Source organism: Ambystoma mexicanum, chromosome 6p (assembly GCF_040938575.1).
Source record: "Ambystoma mexicanum isolate Mex_15411 chromosome 6p, UKY_AmexF1_1, whole genome shotgun sequence".
NCBI classification, from domain to species: Eukaryota; Metazoa; Chordata; class Amphibia; order Caudata; family Ambystomatidae; genus Ambystoma; species Ambystoma mexicanum.
The window spans coordinates 743,345,917-743,366,373 of NC_090935.1; the positions used below are offsets into that span (position 1 = coordinate 743,345,917).

Sequence of the window (20,457 nt, forward strand, 5' to 3'; positions counted from 1 at the left end):
TCACTTTGATATACAGACACAGAGTAAACGTCTTTTTGCAACTTGTTTTTGATATCTGCCTTTTAAAGTGGCTTTATGTAGAAAAAAATGGCAGTTTCGAAAGATGTGGTATACACGTTTGTTGAAATTGGCTTCTTTCTGAGCAGGGTTTTAATGCTGGTAGCAATAGGGAATGGACAGTATACCCTGATGTAAAAATATTGCCAATTACATTTAGCAAAAATACCAGATCCGTGCTCGGGCCTGTACTTTGGCCCCAGTGCCGTTGCCACCAGATCCGTCATGCTGGATCGGGTATTATTTCTATTAGCACACCGGGTTTGTAATCTGGAAACCTGGGGTGCTAAGAGCAAAGGATTTTGAATCTATGAATAGTTCGCCTCGCCTATTGTTCATTGAATTAAAATACTTAAGATGACCGCCATGGATCAGGAAGGCGGGGCTCCAAATGGGTCCCCTCTTCCATTTCCATTGTGGCCGCAGAGCAGCAGCAGTGCACAGTGGGGGCTGCCGCTGCTGAATTAATAAGGTAAGTGAGGGAGGAAGGTACAGAACATTTGAAGGGAAGGGAGGGTGGGGTGAAGATGGTGGGGTGGGGAAGCAGCCCTCAGGTTGCATGGGACATGGGCTTGGATCGGTAGATTGAGCTCACGATCCAAGCAACCTCATTGGTTGCTCCCCCTACCCGCGTGCTAATTGATAGTAGAAATGCTCTACTGGTCTTTTGCCATTGGCAAAGGCATTATCACTACCAATCACTATTGCAGTAAAATATGACAATTTAAAATAGCGGTAATTACCACTAGGTGTAAGATCAGCTCTTAGCGGGTCGTAAAGAGTGCCATGCCAGTAATCAGCACCTGCAAAGTGAAGTATGTGTTTCAGTCTAGTAATGCTGGGGAGTTTTTATTTGTATAGTCTCTATCCTTATACCTGCAATGCACATTTCATGGCTGGCAGTATTTTGTTTACCACTGGTGGATGTTATTTATGTTGCTGCAGAATATCAAGACAAATATGTATTCTGCTCAGGGTGATATGGAATACCAAGGCCAATGTTAAAACCCAGCTGGTTGGTAATTGACCACCTTTTTACGGAATGAGGGCCCATGTTATTTAGTAATGGTTGTTTTCTTTCACCTAAATTCCTCATGATGTATTTTGCAAAGCATCTCCTAATAACAGTGCAATCATACACAGGCAATGGCCCCAAGAACTGGATCCACATTAACGCATATACCAACACTAAGTACGATTTGGAGACGATCGCAAAAGCTTTATGCTGAAAAACACAGTCAATCTCACAGCATAGATACAGCATCTATGATCACATTCCAAAGGGCGACACTGGCCTTCTCTTCCTAAAGGACACCTGGATGACTGACAACTACCTTGTCGTTGCACATAAAGCAATCCCGCCCGAATGCAAGCGGCAAAGGAAAAATAGCAGCAGACTATCTTCCATCCAAGGAATGCATTTCAAGAGAGGTAATCCTGTTGACAGAAATAACGGACTGAGAAGCCCGTCTGATCTTTTGCAACACCTTGTCTTGGACTTCATAGACCTTGTCAATTTGTGGACCACCAACATTCAACCCAACATTTGCAGAAAGGTTTCCCATGCAGTTGGCAGCGATGTAGTGGACCACAAGCAACTAACAATCTTAGGGGAGAGGAATCTACAATTTCACCAGAACTCCGGCAGATTCACCAGAACTCTGCCTGCCAACTTGGAAGTCATGAAACCCAAACAGGTTGCAAAAAGGTGCAACCTAGCAGTCAAGAAATACGCAGGATATCACCCTGTCTATGCCACTCCCATTTATTTATGTACTGGCTTACTGACCACATACAGGCCCCTTCAGAGCACTAAAAGGGAGGAAGAGGGTGAAGGGAGGAGAAGGGAGAAAAGGGTATGGGTGAGAAGAAATATAAGCAAAGACCTCTTGCTTGAATTCACTCCTGATCTCATGTGCATCACAGAGACTTGGCTAAGAGATTCTTCCGTCCCCTCTGTAGCTCAACTCATTTTCATGGGATTTAGTATCCTGCATGTTGACTGTGTCGCTGCACACCCTGGGGCTGGGGTTCCTGTTGTATTCAATTCCAGGTTCATGGGCACTTTACTGCCTCTATGCCATAACATCAAAATGGAATCACTCCTTGCTCGCCTTACCATTTCTCCCAATCTGTCCATTCACACCCAGCTTCTCTACCGCCCCCTTGGCCCGATCCTAAGTTTCCTGATTCTTTTCTAGAGCTTGTTTCTGATCTTCAATTGCATTTTGTTAACCTTCTGGTATTGGGCAATTTTAACTTAAACGTAATGATCCCTCCAACCTTGTGGCTTGTTGCCTTACCTCAACCAAGGATTGATTTGGCCCTTCTTCAGCTTGTGGCTGGCCCCACCCATAGGCTGGCCAACACGCTGGATTTGATTTTTGTCTCTGAGCTTCTGACCACAGTGTTCCCTCTGCTGCCAGTCTTATGGACTGATAACTTCTTGGTCCCTTTTGAATGGAAATACCTTATGCCAGCCTGTGCTAAAAAAAAACTCTGTCAGCTGCTCCCGCAACTGGCGCACTATTTCCCCAGCCGATACAGCAGCACAGTTGGCCTCTGTGTGCAAAGGTTAACCTACATTAAACCTGTACTCTATCTCGCTGGCTTGTTTGAGCACTGCGGATACCCTTGCTCCTCTTACATTGACAAAACCTAGATCTCGCCGCTTTGAACCTTGGTTCACAGATCAGCTTCACGTCCTTCGTCTCCAGAAGTGTGAAGCTGAGCGGCAGCCTACATATGGTCTGGAGGATAAACTCCATCTGGAGCAAATCTCTTCTCTGTACCTTCGAACCATCCTTGATGCTAAGTGTACCTACTTACCCATTGGGTGGAAGGCTTTCTTAATAAGTCTAGAGAGCTGTTCAAGATTGTACATTCACTCTCCTCTCTCCCTCCCGAGGTTATCGCAACCTCGCAGTCACTCTGTGACTCGTTGGCCTTGAAAATATACAAAACAAGATCACTGCTCAGAATTCTCGAGGGACCAGTCACCCCCCCTTCTGTCCTTGCTCCTGAGCTGCCTTAGTCCTGGCCCTCCTTTCCGGTCTTATCCTCCCAGGATATGATTGCTGCCTTGGTTAGGCTCAGATCTGCTTCTCCTATGGATCCTATTCCTCTTCCTGTGATGAAGGAAATTATGCCCCTTGTCGTCGCTTTTGTCACGCAGGCAGTCAATTTTTCTTTTAGCACAGGTGTCATCCAGGTCACTCTTAAACATTTCTTTGTCATTCCACTCCTTAAGAAACCTTCTTTGGACCCCACTGTGCTGTCTAATGTTCGTCATATATCTCTTCTCCCTTTTTTGTCTGTTGGGGCCCCATATCTCAGCCCCTTTTTCGAAGGCACCTCTTCATTTCGTTCTTCTCAGTATGGCTTCCAACCGGGTAGTGGCACCAAGCGTGTGCATTTATCGGATGTTGATGGCCTGATGGCACCGCAACAATTTCTGGATCATTGGGATTCCTGACGATTATCTTGATGGCACCATGTAGGACTTCATGGAGCACACCATCTTCACTCTACTAGAGAACTCTAAACTATTGCCACAGTTCATGGTGGAGCAGGCCCACAGATCCCTGGTGCCAAAACCCAAACCCGGCGCACCACTGCATCCAATAATCGCCCGAATACTGGACTACCATGACAGAGATGTGATCCTGCACGCTGCCTGGGAGAAGGGTGAACTTTTGTTGGGCACCAGTAGAATCCATATATACCCAGACTTCTCTGTGGCTGTGCAGCAGGAAAGGAAAATGTTCTTGTTCATAAAGAAGAGGCTCTGGGACATGAGCATGAAATATGCAATGTTATACACAGCCAAGTTACGCATTGAATGTAGGGGCAAGACATATTTCTTCACGCCCCCAGAGGAAGCCATGAAATTCCTAGACAAACACTCTGTTGGGTCATTATACTTTTCGTTCTGCTTCTGGTGGGGTGGGGGTATTCAGCTGGGGTACAAAATGTACTTGGTCATCTTGCAACAGCTGTATTGATTTACAGCTTATGGTTATGGGAAGTCTGGAATTGTATCCTCCTGCAGGAGGGTGGCGAGCGGAGGGGTGGACATATGTTATGCTGGGGAAATGTGTGAGATCACGTGTCTAAGCTGGAAAGTCAGGGGGCTTGGGAATCCTGTTAAAAGAAGGAAACGTCTACTTTGCATTGAACGACACAAAGCTAAGATTCTGTCCTTGCAGGAGACTCATGTTAATACCTGTACTGTGGGGAGGGGATTTTAATACCATCCTGGATATGGACCAGATCTGGATGCAGTTCCGGGATGCTTATGAGGGCTGCTCAGGCGATATAGAACCGAATCACAGAATTTGGTAAGGTGGATGCATGCAGGGCCCTTAATCCATGCACCCGTGCTTACCCTTTCTACTCTTCAGTGCATGACTCCTTTTCCTGTAGCGACTTGTGGCTCATCTCTGGGGTCCTGCTTGGGAGTTTCATAAGTATATATATAGTGCCCAGGTCGTTCTCTGACCATTCCCCCATCTTAGTGGCTGTCCAGCTGGAGGGGCTCCCAGGGTCACGCCCCAATTGGCGTGTTAAGTCCCTGGCATTGGGGCATGCGTCCTTTGAAACTAACCTCTGGGACCATGTATACTTTCAGGCAAATCAGTGGTCTCTACCCTAGGTGGGCACATTGTGGGAGGCGTCTAAGGCCTAAATCTGGGTATTGCAATGACCACTGAGTTCAGGGTTCTCAAGACTATCCGGCAGGACATTATGAACAGTGAGGAGTCCCTTCGCCACTTAGAATGGCAATACTCCGCTCAACCGCCCTCCCTCGTGCTTGCACAGGTTAATGAGGCTCTAGACGCTTTCAGGGCATATGAGGAGAAGGGAAACTTAGATTTCTGGATTCGCTGGCGACAGCAAGGCGGTATGGGGAAGGAGAGCGGCCGGGTAGGCTGCTGGTTCAGGTGGTCCGCCAAATGAGCGGGAGCTGCTGCATACCTTGCATTAGAGACAGCTCCGGTGACATAGTGCATACGCTATCTGATGTTAACATAGTCTTTGGACCTTTTATACTTATTTATATGCCGACAAAGATATGTGCTTGCCGGCTGACATTGCTGAATTCCTACATGCTTTCTCACCCACTCAATTGTCTCCTGAGGCGCAGCTCAATTAGATCTCCCTATCTACCCAGAGCAGATTGCTCGTGCAATCAATGCCTAACCCACCAGGAAGGTCTGTGGCCCTGATGGCCTTACCACTGAATTCTATAAACACTTCATGACCAACCTAGTTGCCTTTTTCCACAGGGTGTGGAATGAGGCCCTTGACCTGAAAACACTCCCCTCCACCATGAGAGAGGTGGTCATCATTGTCCTCCTGAAGCCCAATAAGCCTGCAGAGGACTGCTATTCCTACCACTCTCTCTCCTTAATAAATTTGGATGCAAAAATCTTTGCTAAGATATTAGCCATGGGCCTGATGCCATACATGCTCTATATAATTCAACCTGACCAGTCTGGCTTCATACCTGGACGGTCACCAGTGCTCAATTTACATCGACTCTTCAATATCCTTGCGCAAATAAACCTGGAATCCCAAGCAGTGGCGGCCATGCTTGACTACAAAAGTTGACTCAGTCTCATGGCAATTCATGTTTGCTCCCTTAGAAAAGTGTGAATTCGGTCCCAACTAAACAGCGGGGGGTGCACTTACTGTACACATCTCTGTTTGCAAGAATCTCTTTGAATGGGATGCTCTAAGCCGCGATACACATTGCCAGGGACATGCGTCAGTGCTGCCCTTTATCTCCCCTCCTATTTGCAATCACTATTGAACCACTGGCAGATCTCATACGACACACACATAGACACTGGGGTGTCCAGATGACTGGTGCACCTAAGCTCATATCCCTGTATGCGGATGATGCAACAGTCTATGTCAAGAGTCCCTCATATCGACCTAGCACCGATAATGCGTGATGTTCTTGCATTCGGGGAGGTATCCGGCCTGCGTGTAAATTGCAAGTCGGAAATGTTTCACCTCACGGGTGCTTTGGCTGAAACGCATAACTTACTTGGTTTCTCTTTGGCTCCATCCGCGATGCAATAGCTTTGAATTGTAGTCATCAGACAACATGCCACTTTATTATCCCGCATCTACACCAAGTACATGTCACAACTCACACTATTGCATGCAAAATAGCCTTACTTAAGATGATAGTTCTTCCCAAACTCCTCTACTTCCTTCAGAAAATCCTGTTATGGTCTGGAGCTGAATTCTTCGTGCAAGCGGAAAGAAATATAAACACATTTGTGTGGCACTCCGGACCAATGCGTCTTAAGTGGGACACCTTATCGCTGCCCTATTAACAGAAGGGGATTGCAGCCCTTGATTTTTGGTTGTACTGGCTAGAGGTGCAGGTGCAGCCTACTGGTTTCTTCACGATGCACCTGAAGTGGGAGAATGGAAGACCAGGCTCCCGTCCTTCCCCTCTCGCGCTTGGCCTAAAGGATCACGGCCCAGGCACCCGCCACGAGAAGAGTTTGCCCATCTACCAGACGATGAAATACCCTGGTACAGGAACATACGGATGTGTCCATCTGCCTGCCCAGCAGCCCGCCCTGTCCATGCCGACACCTGCGGCACGGATCAACTAGACTAAAACCTACACGTCGTTAGAGATGCCATGACGACCTAGCCAACGGTCAGCACACCTGTGCAAATATACACACCGGACACTCCCGCACCAATCTACACGAAGAATATACTCAGTGCTATGACGTAGGCGACAGACATACTCACGGACGTGCATCTTTATTATTTTCCACATAGGCGCTCAAAAATGCAGAAACGCAAGACGCATCATGAACCCATCTAAAGAGCTTGCTTACGCTTCTCCTAAAACCAGGTGACATAATGAGAAATATAACGAAGACACGATACTGGGGATAAGACAATATGATACTATAACCTAAAGCGCCTGTGCACCAAACGGTTCCACCTATACACCAGGCCTAAGTAGGCCGCAAGCAAGAGCTTCCATGGACGTTAAAAGAACAAGAGTCAGGTTGCTGATCCTGCAGAATGAGCCCGGCGAAAGCAGACAGCCAAGGTCGCAATGTTGCAAACCCACATTCCGAAAGCAGACCATCAAGGGCACGATGTTGCAACCTCGCACGCCGCACACCAACGTCAAAGTCACACCTGCAAATTAAACCAGGCACACAGTGGAAAAACAATATTAATTGTGCAGAATTCTGCCTCAAACACGGTCCCACCTCACGTGACCAAGCCGAACCTGACAGGATGCCAAGGCCAGAAAAGGCGTCTGGATCCCTCGTTACAAGACACAGGCAGATACAATTAAAAGGCTCAATGGACACCTGCGACAGTGGAAGTAGTCGGCCTTCCAGCTTATGAATAAGTCCTCACATTGTCTGCACGTACTCATAGTGAAACATTGTTGCAAATGACAGGTGCACCGAGAGCTGGGAACAGCGATGGTCCCAGACTGGGAGGCTCGCGAGCGCACCAATCAGAACATGGGGCTCTTATCACTGACGCCATTAACATTAACCAATCATCAGGGGTCTTCATGTAACAATTCTCATGTATCTAATTGTAGGGACAACCCAGATATATCACCTGACTAACCCTTGACCACTAACATGACGGCCCGGCCGACCCCGGCAGAATTTCCCCCCGACACACCCAAGCCACATGTCAAACTCAAAAAATACTCCACGCAGGGCCGGGAAATAAGGTCCCTTGTGCTTCTTCCCAGGTTTTCAGACAGCTGCTCATTCGACCCTCTGAGGGGGACCGCACTGGCCTAGCAGAGGTTATGGAAGCTGCTAGGGGTGACCTATCCATATCATAGTGCCCTCCCCATATGTAATTGTGTACCGACCTTCCGCAGAGTAGACCCTGCTACAGAGCGATGATGGACACATGGTGGATTTTGCCTGCTCTGTGATATGCACCGATATGGAAATCATTTGACTGTAGATGATCGCCCTATAGTTATGCAGCATAGGTCCTCGCAATGGCTGCATACATTGGCCTACGTAGAACATTCAGGGGGCAGTGGGCTGGATTCCCTGTGGAACCTGCAAATTATCCTATGCTGCGGTATATAATAATTTCAGCATTGTTTATACTCTAGACAGCGTTATTCAGAGCCAAATTTCAGTGCCCCTAAATATGATCTGTTCCAAATGGGCATGGGATATGAACCTGGACATTACTGATGAGATCTGGGGGGACATGTGCAAGCAAACCAGAGTGGTGTCCTACAATTCCTGACTTCATCTAATACACCTCATGGTAATGCACAGGTATAATTTCACTCCGGCTCAACTACGCCTGTTCTCACAGGCAAACACTACTTCTGCCCCAGATGCGCAGATGATGATGCTAGCTACCTCCACATGATATGGAATTGCCCGAGGCTGGGTGGGTATTGGGTGGAGGTATGTTCAATGCTGACCGATGTAATCGATAAGAGAATTGAAGCCACTCCCACGCATTGTCCGTTTGATGACCTAGCAGGAACTTGCTAGTAAATGTCTACTACTAGCGCTGAGGCCTACTATTGTACTAGTTCAAACACAACATCCAGGCAATGGCTGCAAGCGGGTGCCTGGGCCAATGCAAATGAAGACCAATGGCCATCCTTACAACCGGTGAGCGCCGCCCTCGGGATGTGTGGCAGCCCTTTTGCTCCTTCCTACTGCACCCTCAAGAAACCCCTTAAACTAGGCTAGGCACCTGTATCTTGTCCCCCTGGCTCATCCACTGTATTATGTGCTTGCCTACCTTTGATGTCATCACCATCCTGTTTCCCTGTTGCTAGATAGCATTGGCCTCTTGGCCTCTTGTCTGCGATTTATGTTTTCCATTGCTGCTAAATGCTGTTATGTGATTCATACCGTGTTCATATAAAATGTGATACCAAGTGCTTTGATAAAGAAGGTAAAAATGAAATAGGGAAGATGGGCAGAAAAATTGAATCAGGAATGATCCTGACTCACCATCTGAATGCACTCCAGGTAGGATGCAGAACTATCTGATGTCCCAGGCAGAGTCGGTTATATCCACCATAGGGTTATACCACAGATGCATTCGGAATGAGGAAGGCATCATTTGGTGCCCAACTATTCCATAAACAGAGTGGCTGATGGCAGAGGTACTTTTTGGGCTCCTCGGGCAACCAAAACTATTGCTTAATAAAGCAGCTTACATGGTGCTTAGCTGCTGCCATATCTGGGAGGAGTGGGCTACCCCAATCACTATAAACAATTGAACCAAACTTGACTCAAAGGTAGGGAACATTATTCTGAATCCACTTCTGAAGGATCGCCTGATGTCTGTGAGGACCATACCTCTGCACACTTTGTGAAAACAGGCAACCTTATAGGCTCACCAGCCCACCGGATATTGGCAAAACATCCTCTTTTGGCAAATTATGGCTAGCAAGTTCAAGTCCCTCTTTAATTTATTGATTCGCTGAGAAATAGCATCTTGAGGTTTTAAGGTAGCTTTCACTATTCCCCTTATTAAACTTGCAAGTGCTGTACTTCAAAGATTTCCTATGTAAATGATGTTGAATATATACATCCTAAGGGACGAAGAACATCAAGGGAAATCCAGAGGATCTAGAGCGCAAACTGCTGTCCTAAGTCTTACAACCAGAGCTCTACCAAAAAACTGAGAATGGCCCATCACCAGCTTCTTGAGCACATAGAAACAAACTGCACATTGGATCAATCACAGGTAGGAGTCAGATAATTCAGAGAAATTGAATCATTCTGGGAGGGCCTGAACAAAAAATTCCTTTTAGAAGCAAGAAGAGTTTGAGTCATTTCCTTCTCTAGCCACAGTAGAGCCATAAAAAGACAGATTCATTAGAACTACAAGTTATTAGAACAAAGAACTGAATTGAGAAACCCACCCATGTTCACTTGTAAGAGGAGACAGATTTTGAAAGGTAAATTATTCCACTCCTTAAGAAAAAAATAAGAATTTCCCAGTGGCTCCCTTACAGTGAGCTGGAGTCTGACAGTTTAGGGATATTTCCATGCAGGAGATGTGTATCCTGCTGAACTGGAGACTTTCCAGCCCTTTAAGATGAGGTAGCAATACCCTTGAGGTGGATGGGGATGTAGAGGTTACTCAAACATCAATAATCAAAACGACTCAGGTAGTTGGCAAAAGGATAACTGTTTTAATATCAATGATCTAAAACAGGGAGTACAACGGACATCAACGGATGAGTCAGCGTAAGTTGAGATACCACAGCGAGTAGAGCGCTTGCTTTGACATCTGTGCAGAGCCTGCTGATGCTTGTTTGAACCCCAGCAGGTCCAAACTCAGCCTTTCATCCTTCCAAAGTCGATAAATGAGCACCACACACCATGGGTAAGTAGCGCTCAGATACCTGAGGGTTTGTAGCGCTATATAAATGCTAAATTATTATTATTATTATTATTATTATTATTATTATTAAGGTCTCTCAATGCATCTCAGAGCACCAGGGGACCACTCCAGTGGTGATAGTGCGTGGTACAAATATCCTTTAACATTAACATTAACAACTTCATAAAAAACATTCTTATATAGTAAAAAATTGTCATAGGTGACTTTAACCTGCATATTACTAACAGCAAACTACATAAATCTAGTGGCAAATGTGATAGGCTATTAAGGAACCTCTACGTATACGATCTATACTAGTCTAAGTGAGTGAAGAAAAGTAATAGGCTTCTTAACATCAGGTGGGGCAACTAAGCCCTCCCCTAAAACAGTTCACTATGAACGTCACCAAATAAACAACGTCCCACTGGCTACCCAAACTATAGGACCCTTAATCATGCAGCCCCCTATCATTGGTTGGCATTATAATGTCTGTCAGTACTTTTCCACCTACGTTAGCAGCACACAGACTGGGCTTACAGGTGCTGGTGAGCTAGTCGTCAACCATAGCTTCCTACCAATTAGCTTATTCATCTATCATCACTTCAGTGGTCTGCTGTCATTTAGGGCTTTGAACTTGTCCTTGGGAGTGTTCTTCGCTCTGGAGAATTTAGGGGAGTGAAGGAATGCTCTGCCCTCATGCTTTGGTGTGACCATCATGTTCGTCCAACTTCATCCCTCCATGTAACTGAAGACCACAAAATCAAGCCTTAGTGTATTTAAAATATTATTTTCTTAGAAGACCTTTGACGTCTTTCTTATTTTTGTCCATGTCTTCTGAACAAGAGTTTTGTTCTTTCACACGATTTGTATCCAATGTCTGCTCACCCCAGCCTGATAAGACCTTGCTTCTTGGCTCATCCAGTCTCGCCTTTCTGAGATTCACTTTGTAATTCACTTGTTTTCTAACTGCAACACACTGGAAACAAGGCCTTCCTTGTTTTGCCCAGCTCTGGTATGATAAGTAGTGGAAACATCCATTCTATATTCATATATATATGTATATATATATGAATAAGTTGGCGCATGACGCACTCTATTGAGTACTTAGCCAGCCTCAAGAATACTTCATCTGCTTGAGTTTCTTTTGCATCTGTACACGTGTAAACTGACTTGATATCTTCATCAGTTCTGTAACATAAGCTTCTTCATCTTGATCCCAAGATGCCACTTATCTTCGATCTTTTCTTGATGCCTTATAGAATATTTACATTCTCTTGTCTCTGCATCTTTTCCATGTACGTCAGCTCAGCTCTGCGTGACGTTACCATTCTTCTTGGCCATTAATTTTCTCTGCTTCTTCCAGGATTTCATTCAAATGGCCATCATACTGTCTCATATGCAGGTATGGCTTCCTCAATGGGAACCTTGTCTCCAGGATTCTCCTCGGTATCAGTATTCTCACTGGTACCGCACGTGTCCCACACTCTGGTTCCCAAAATATAGGCAATATGGGTGAGGTGGTTGAGGTGGGGTTATTTAGCTCCTCCTCTACACTGCAAATGCACAAAGAGAATCACTGAATTGGTAATGGAAATATTCACCTGGACACTGAATAACCACACCACAAACTGTGTATAAATGATCACACATCCATGCTATACTTTATTTATAAGTAAAACACCTCAGGAAGTGACAACAAAATAGGAGAACACAGGAAATCTGCAGGTAGCAGTAGGTGCTATGGAGAAATGTGATTGGATCCATTACAAGCATGTTGTATGGCAGACTATACAGTACCATTTAGTGGACAAATCCTGGAGCGCACAATTGAGAATGCCTTACCGTGCAGCAGTAGGTAGGCTGTACCAGTCAATTGAAGAGGCCGTGGGGAAGCATAAACATCTACATTCAATGAAGGTAATGATATATGTAATAGTTTATGCCATCTTTAACCAAAACAGTTAATCACATCTTGCCTTCTTCAGAATCAGTTATTTCATGGGTGTATAAGATAATCGTTCCCATAAAATTCTGTTTTCTCAAGCCCCCTGGCCTCCAGCCATGGTTATAGGAGCACTTTTCTATAAATGTTTGTCATCTGCCAAATTTTCACCACCCAGATTTTCCAAACTAACCCTTTTGTTTGCATACAGGGGTGGCTTCCACATTATGTTTCTGTTCTAAAGGGTCATTGTTAGTACTGTCAGGATTAAATTGTGCATTCAAATGAACCAAGGCATGAATAGATGAGAAAGATATTTCCCTGAAGTAACCTGACAACATGGAAGTTGCTTAGATATAAAGTGAGAAACCCATTGCCCAAAAGTGTTTATTAATGCCAGATTGTTGCATTTTACTCAATACAATTATAAAATGGGTGCACTTGCGAAATATGAATAATCACCTGTGCTCCGGAGAGACATTATTCAATAAAGTAAAAGAGAATTCCACAAATTACAAAAGTATCCACTTTTTTAAGATCAAACGATCTGGAGTGAGATTACAGATCAAACGATCTGGAGTGAGATTACCAGCAATATAACTTAGCCTGGGCCTCAGAGCTTTTATTTTGCAGATCTGAATCTTAAAAATAACTCTCTTTCTGGACATGTTGCTATAATTCAGATCCTATGTGTAGAGAAAATAAATCTGTAATTTTAAAATGTGCATAATTCCTGCCAATGCTAAAGTCTGAAAAATAATGTGATGAGAATAATCATTCATTAATAAATGAGGAAAGGAAACACCATTCCTTTCCATTACTTTGAATAGCCCATTTTTCTGTTCCACTTCAGACTGTGTTGATTACATGTAAACTGGATTTAGCTTGGAACAGTGCAGCCCCAACCAAGGAATTCAGGAATTTGTGTCAGAAGACTTATCACGAGACAATGCTTTGTCTACAGTAACATTCACCTACCTGATCTTGTTCAAACCAGTTTACCAGGCTCTTGTCACGGGACAGTGTTTACTCCAAGAGAAAATCATATATGGAGCTTTCTTAGAGTAGAACTATGGAAAAGCGCTTGTTTGCAATATAACACTGAGGACGTGGTGTGGCTGAAAACTGTATTTTCTTCAGATACATTTAAGTCAAAGATGAACAAAAGTTTCATATTTGGTCAAGTAATCAGAGATGTAATTATTTGAAACTCTATAACTTTATAGTGGGAGGTCCTAGGAACCAAAACCAATTGTGCATTATAGATAAAATAATTGTGTACCATGATGAAAATAAGAAAAGCATATGAACAAATATTATCTACATAAATATATAGTCAAGTAATGCCACAATAGCACATTCACATCAAAAGTTATATTACATAAATCAAATGCCTTATCATGAGATTATGAGTCAGTTTTCTCATCCTTTCAAGTCACAAGGATAGGGTGGATTTCCCCACCTTGGCAGTCACAAGACAAGGAGTGAATGGCCCCCACCACTTAGTCACAAGATTACTGCAGGAGTTTTAATAATAAAATAACTTGCACATAGACATGATTATCAGTATTATTCTGGATATAATTGGAAAAAGATGGCTGACTGAGGGAGAACAGACGCCCACTGTGTTGGTTTTCCATAGAAGCTGCAGTAGGACGTCCCTGTAGGAGATTGGCAGTCACGATCAGCCTGACCATAGCACGTAAATTGTACATTGCTGCTGGAAGAACTCCAAACTGAAAGGATCCATGCTGATTTTTAAAAATAAGAAAGCACATATCAAATGTAAGTACTCAGCCCCGATATAACTCCAGATTGCCCTACAGAATTGTCTGTGGTAACTCCCTAGGAATAAGATTGGGCTGGGAATAACTTGAAGATTTTTGCTTTAAAAGGATGTAGAAGCAGAGTAAGACAAAATGGCACTGTTTTCTTTATTTGAAAGTACAACTGATTTTATTTCCAACATCACTAAGTGTATTTTACTAATGTGTGTTGGTGCAAAACTGAAATCATTTAGTGAAATTTAAATGCAGTTTGGTGCTGCAAAATGAATCGCCATTCAAAGTAGAATCCATGTATTCTGCCAGTGTAGCCAGGAGTTGGGCCATGGAGCCGTCATGAAGCTCTATCATCTGACAGAGATTTATTTATAATTAAGTCCGGTAGTAGCATGTTATTAAATAGATACGTGCACATCAGACGATAGCTTAGAATACTCATTCTATTGACAGAAATTCATGTACAGTCTAACACCAATGCAATCCCTTATCATGAAATCCACAGGGAGACCTATGTTTTATGTGAAACTGCAAGAGTGCTTTAACATCGTACCTTCTAATGGAGAAAAGTATATCTCCAGCCCAAAACCTGCAGCTAGGAAAGCAAATGAATAGAAGTGGATTGAAAGTTGCACACACATGTTCAGAGAATGTTGCACATATATGTAGGCTGAAATATGCACACATATGTAGATTGAAGGTTGCATACGCATGTTCAGAGAAAATTAGAGATAGGTTTGTAAAGTTGTGAACTGTTTAGTCCTATTGATGAACTAACTAGAAGCTAACTGTCCAAGTGACTGGGCTAGGCAGAAGCCTGAGATAGAGGCCACTGCTCCAGCCTCTCTTTTTAGTTAGTTTTTCTAAAGTGCTAGCGTGAGATTAGTTGGATAGGATTTTGGACCAAGGACTGGTTTCTTTTTACAAGCACTATTGGTCTTAGTTTCTAGGAATGGAATTTCCCTCATAGAGATAGGGCAAACTAGGAGTTTTCATTTACTTTTAATAAAGACCTTTGAAACATGTGAGTCACACATTCGAGTCCTTCTGGTTCGCCACAATATACAGAATTGGTTATGGAATTTATACTTGAGTGTGAAATATAGATTCATGCAGGCAGGTACAATTTTGTTTATCAGTTGTTTGAGTGTATGACATTGTGGTGACTTCCATGGCATAAAGCTGAAGATCAGTTTTGTGTGGATTTGACTTTATTTTGTTTACATAAATTTGAGTTTTTTATAAAACTGCTTGTTTCTTTCCCAGAACTGTAGGGTAGGGTTGTACTGGTGGGGGAGTGAGACCAAAGTTATCATATTAATGAGAGATTATAATTCAATTAAAACATGCACCGTACCATCAATTTCATCACGTGGCTCAGCGTAAAATGTTTTGCAGCTTTTATGTTTGACCTTCTTTTTTTCCACAGAGCACGTTTTTCTGTCAGAAACTCCACCTAATTTTCACTTGTTTTGTTCTTCCTTGTATATTGGGGCATCTCATATTCCAAAACACATCTACATTTAAGACATTTTAAATGTTTTGTTTGGGTGAGCTTTTTGGATTCTCAGAGGTCATGCATGTTATGGTACATGCTTGTTGACAAGCTAAACTACATATAATGAGGCCAAAAAGGTCTTCATTGGAGTTGCACTGCAAATGTTTTCATACCTTGAATGATGAAGAGATGTGGTCGTAGTAAGGGATCAGAGGCATTTTTCTGGACTGCTTAAAGTATGGTGTTTTGCGATTAATGAGTGGCCTCATTTTCTTGTCTTTATTTGAAGGAACGAGACCAGGCAGTACAAGTCAGTTGGCTGGCCAGTTCTGCACATTGGTACTTGCCAAGTCAAGCTCTTTCATCTGTGGAATGTTTTTTAAACACATCTTCTTAGGAAATTACACAGATGTTGATTAACAGTGGCCTGTCCCACAAATCAAATGCTTTTACAAAGTAAAAAGTAAAATTGCTAAATGTGTATGTTTTGCAATGTCTTCAATACTAAGATAAAGTTACATTTTGATTTTCAGAGATCCCGCTCGTCTTATACTTATTTGCTCTGATTTCGATCACCTGGTTGTGGGGTGGACTGCACATTGCCTACCGGCACCTCTGGATGCTAGTCTTGTTTGTCATTTTCAACAGCCTCCAGGTAAGCAAAAGTGTGTCTCTTTTAATCATTTATTTTAAATAACTGTGCTGTAAATTCCCCATAGACAATCACCAAGAGGCTATTTTCCTAGGATACCTTCTAACCCCTGGTATATAGATTATGTGGCTACTCTGTATAGGGTGACTCAGGCTTTCATCCTTCTGAGGCTGATAAACTGAGGGACATTAATTGGGTGATAATAGCTATTTCTAAACCAGTACTTAAATGTTGGAGACATGTCACATGAAGTGCTATAAAATCATATATTAGTAGTATCTATCAATGCATTTTTTAAAGGGGTAACGTGTGCCTTAATCTGGTCGATTGAATACTTCCTGTGGGTTGTTTGCAAGTTTGTCATTTAATTTTGAAAAACAGCTCTAAAACCTGAGCATTGAGGTTTGTGAGTAAACTAAATGTGGTAGACTTGAGCCAAGGACTAAAGGGCCATTCTTTACCAACATTATCTGTTATTCCCACTCCTCTACTTACTGAACTATGTCTGCTCTTCTTAACAGAACATGCTAACAGACACCCTGGCCCCACTCCTGGAGCCTATGGATGACTGCTAAACCCAATTCACTTACCATGCTCCTTTTTCGTCTCTTCAAGATAGGTAGCTAATTGCTAGGCATTCTCTTTTCTTCCTTCTATTTTTTGTTCATGGCTGTCTGTGGGCAGTTTTGCCCATTATTTAAGAAGCCAAAATGTGGCAAATCCTTTAACAATCCCATCTTTGCACATGTGAAATGTGTGCTTCAGCATCTCCTTCCACGTCCTACAGGCATCTGGGCTGTCCCGAGGATGCAGCGCCTCTAACCATGTGGGTTGGTAGCCAGATTAAAGCTTTTGGAGAAGTTGGGGACAAAGTTATTTACACAGATCAAATTGGAAGTCGTTTTTTATAAAGATCAAGTTCTCACATTCAGTAGTGACATCATTTTTAAAAGACAAACAAGACAAAATTCTTGGTAGACAAAATTTATCTCCCAGGAAGGCGAGATTGAGGGCCATAGTTCTGAGCTTTAGCGAGCAAATGATTTCCTCTCCATCATTGTTGCTATGAAACCATTAGGAACATTGACTATGGATCTGAATGGGGAGAAGCAGCTCATGGGTTCAAAGCACTTCAAGAGGGTCACACATGAGTCTATTATTCATATAGTGAGACCAGTGTTTCTCCTAACAAAGATCAATGCTCAAGATATACATCTACATGTACCTTATTTCGACTCCATTTCTGGGAACTCAATACCAAAGCAAAGTTGTTTCTATCAACCTGAAATCCATTTTCATAGAGTTTGCAAAAGTGCTTTCCCCCCATGATACTGTGGCCGAAACTAAGTTATACTACTTAAAAATCCATATTTTGAAAACTGCCTAATTCAAACAGACTCTTTGAAGCAAGCAATGCAATAGACCAACAGTGGGAGAAAGTTAATCTACACAATTCACAGAAAGTTCATAGGAGCCTGGTTGAACACCATTTCCAGTGCAGTTTCCTACCCAGAAGCTAGAACTCACATTCTGAGAGTCTGATTGTTGGGACATTTTAATAGACCAAATTGTTAGTACAAAGATGGCTTCTACTGCACGGGGTAATTTGCAGCATAATTATGGCTAGTACCAATCCAATCCAGTGTTAATATCAATCCATTGATTCAACATCTGCTCCGTTGGAGGGATCCTAGTAATCAATACTGTTATGACATCAATGTCCAGTACATGTGCATATGAGCCAGAAACCTCAGTTACAAATCTCACCCAGTGTACCCTGTTACATTCAACTCCTCTAATGGCAGTGATCACTCAATGGCGGGGGGCTAATTTGTAGAATTCTTTCCATAATGGATAATGGGGTCAATTATAGAGCTGTATAGTATCAATTTGGAGAGCACTGGCACTGATTTGGTGTACGTGCCAGTGTTTGGATAGCACTTGTGCGGGTCGATGTAATTTTAGTCACTGCTTTTTTCGCAACCATCGTCGACCACTGCTACCCTTTTTGTCCTCTTAACCTCAAGACTGACAATTTGGCAAAAGCAAAAGCCAGTCCTTCATCATTACCATTGAAATTCTGAGACAGTAGCGTCTAACTCTGACTATTCTCTAGGAATCAGCTTCACCCATGAATCCATCCAGTTCTTTGTGTTCATTCTAGAACATTATTGCAATTACTTCATCAACTACACCAGAAAACAATCAAATGTCGTGTTGTTCCACATTTTCATTTGAGATGTCTAAAGCTTGCAGAGACCTAAATTGCATCAGATGAGCCTTTATTCAATAATGCTACCAAGGATTTCAGTGTTAATTCTAAATCACAATGTACATATGCCTTTATTTTATGTTTTATTTTATTGTTTACAGCATGGACCTATTTCTAGAGCAGTAGTACAGCACTGTGAGTTGCGATATGTGCATCACTGTGTGTCCACTGGGTTATGATATGATATGGCATTTAAAACGCGCCTATACACAAGTGTTTCAAGGCGCGACGAGGCAAGGGAGGGGGAACAGAGGGAAGACAGAGACAACGATCTTACTAGGACAGGTGGCATTGAGATTGCCCAAGTTCAGGGCGGGGGAGGGAAAAAGTGCAGGGGCAAAGGGGAGGGGGCAGCGCAGTACATAGGATAACAGTAAATAAATAAAGACAATAAATAAGAGTGTGGCCAGATGGTGGCAAGTGCAAGGGTAAGTGCAGACATCATGTGTCAAGTGCTGGTAGGGGCTGTAGGATACAGAACAGTCCACGAGTGCAAGAGTTGCCAGAGGGGCAGTGCAGGGGTGCAACTGGCGGGGAGGGGACCTAGGTCCGATTTCAGAGGGTAGCCAGGTAACCAGTGCAGTTACAGTTTCAGCCGGGAGACCAGCAGGGGAGAGGAGGAGAGAAAGCAGAAGCAAAGAGGAATGTCTTGAGGTGCTTCCGGAACCCATAGATGGTTCTCCTCAAGTTTCAGAGAGGCAGGGAGGCTGTTCGAGAGGGAGGCCCCAGCAGAAGAAAAAGATCTACCACCAACTCGTTGCTTGGAGAAGGTGGATGGGCGAAGAGCTTGAGAAGGAAGATATTTAGGAAGAGAGAGTTGAAGGTATTGAGTTCTCAGGCCCCAGAAGGCCTTGTGGATAATGCAGAGGGCTTTGAACTTAATCCTCGTCGCCACTGGGAGCCAGTGCAGAAATTTCAGTCCTGGAGAGATACGATCCCTGGGCTTGAGGCCAAGGACAAGTTTTGCAGTTCTGTTTTGGATGAGTTGCAGAGGGCGGAGAGTAGAGGCAGGCAGATTTAGAAAGCGGCTGTTGCAATAGTCCAGACTAGAGAGAACCAGAGCTCTGGAGACAGTGAGCTTCTGGGGAAAAGAGGAAAGGAAGAATACCTCTGAGGAGGTGCAGCTGGTAGTGTGACTTCTTGGAGACGTCAGAGATGTGAGGAGAGAAGGAGAGCATGGAGTCGAAGGTGACCCCGAGGCTTTTAGCCTCACAGGTGGGAGCAGGAAGAGGGACAAGGGAGGCCGGCTAGAGAGTGACATGAAAGGAGGGAGCAGGTGTGCTGATAAGGTGAATCTCTGTCTTACTGGCCTTAAGGCAGAGATAATTGGCGGCACACACCGGATGTCCATGGTTTTTGAGATGAAATGAGAAGCCAATGCCGTGCAGAGGGCCTGGGAAGGGACAGGAGAGGTAGAGACTGCAGCAGGATTGACCAGTTCCTTGCAGATTTTAAAGCGTTCAGCCGTGTTGCTAGATGCCGCAGACACAGGCTTGGATGTGAGCTCTCTTCTTGGTGAGGACAGAGAGCCAGTATTGCCTTTGGAGCAGGCGGCAGGCCAGTTTGTCAGAGGATGTACATGAAGCGCGCCATTTCCTCTCAGCCATCCTGCGCTTGCGTTTAACGGTGATGAGGTCTGAGTCGTACCAGGGGTTGCACTTGGCTTTGGGCTTCAGGCCGATCTTCATCGCAGGGGCAAGAATATCAAGAGTATCAGATATAGCAGAGTGGAGCATGGAAAGGGCTGTGTCAGGGTGTGAGTCAGGCAAAGGGAGAGGAGGGGCTGAGAAAGTGGGGGCGAAAGCCTCAACTGACACGCGCTTCATGGATCGGATGACCGAGAAGGTGGGTGGCAGT

At 43.9% G+C, this 20,457-nt stretch overlaps 1 protein-coding gene across 2 annotated transcripts in view; it reads left to right on the plus strand.

Moving 5' to 3' along the window:
- ADGRV1 (adhesion G protein-coupled receptor V1) overlaps positions 1–20,457 on the plus strand; it is a 2,479,945-nt gene that overhangs the window by 2,282,455 nt on the left and 177,033 nt on the right. For both annotated transcript variants that reach the window (XM_069627623.1, XM_069627624.1), the window contains one exon: positions 16,210–16,331. In XM_069627623.1, the coding sequence (XP_069483724.1) occupies positions 16,210–16,331 (122 nt within the window). The remainder of the gene's footprint in view (positions 1–16,209; positions 16,332–20,457) is intronic.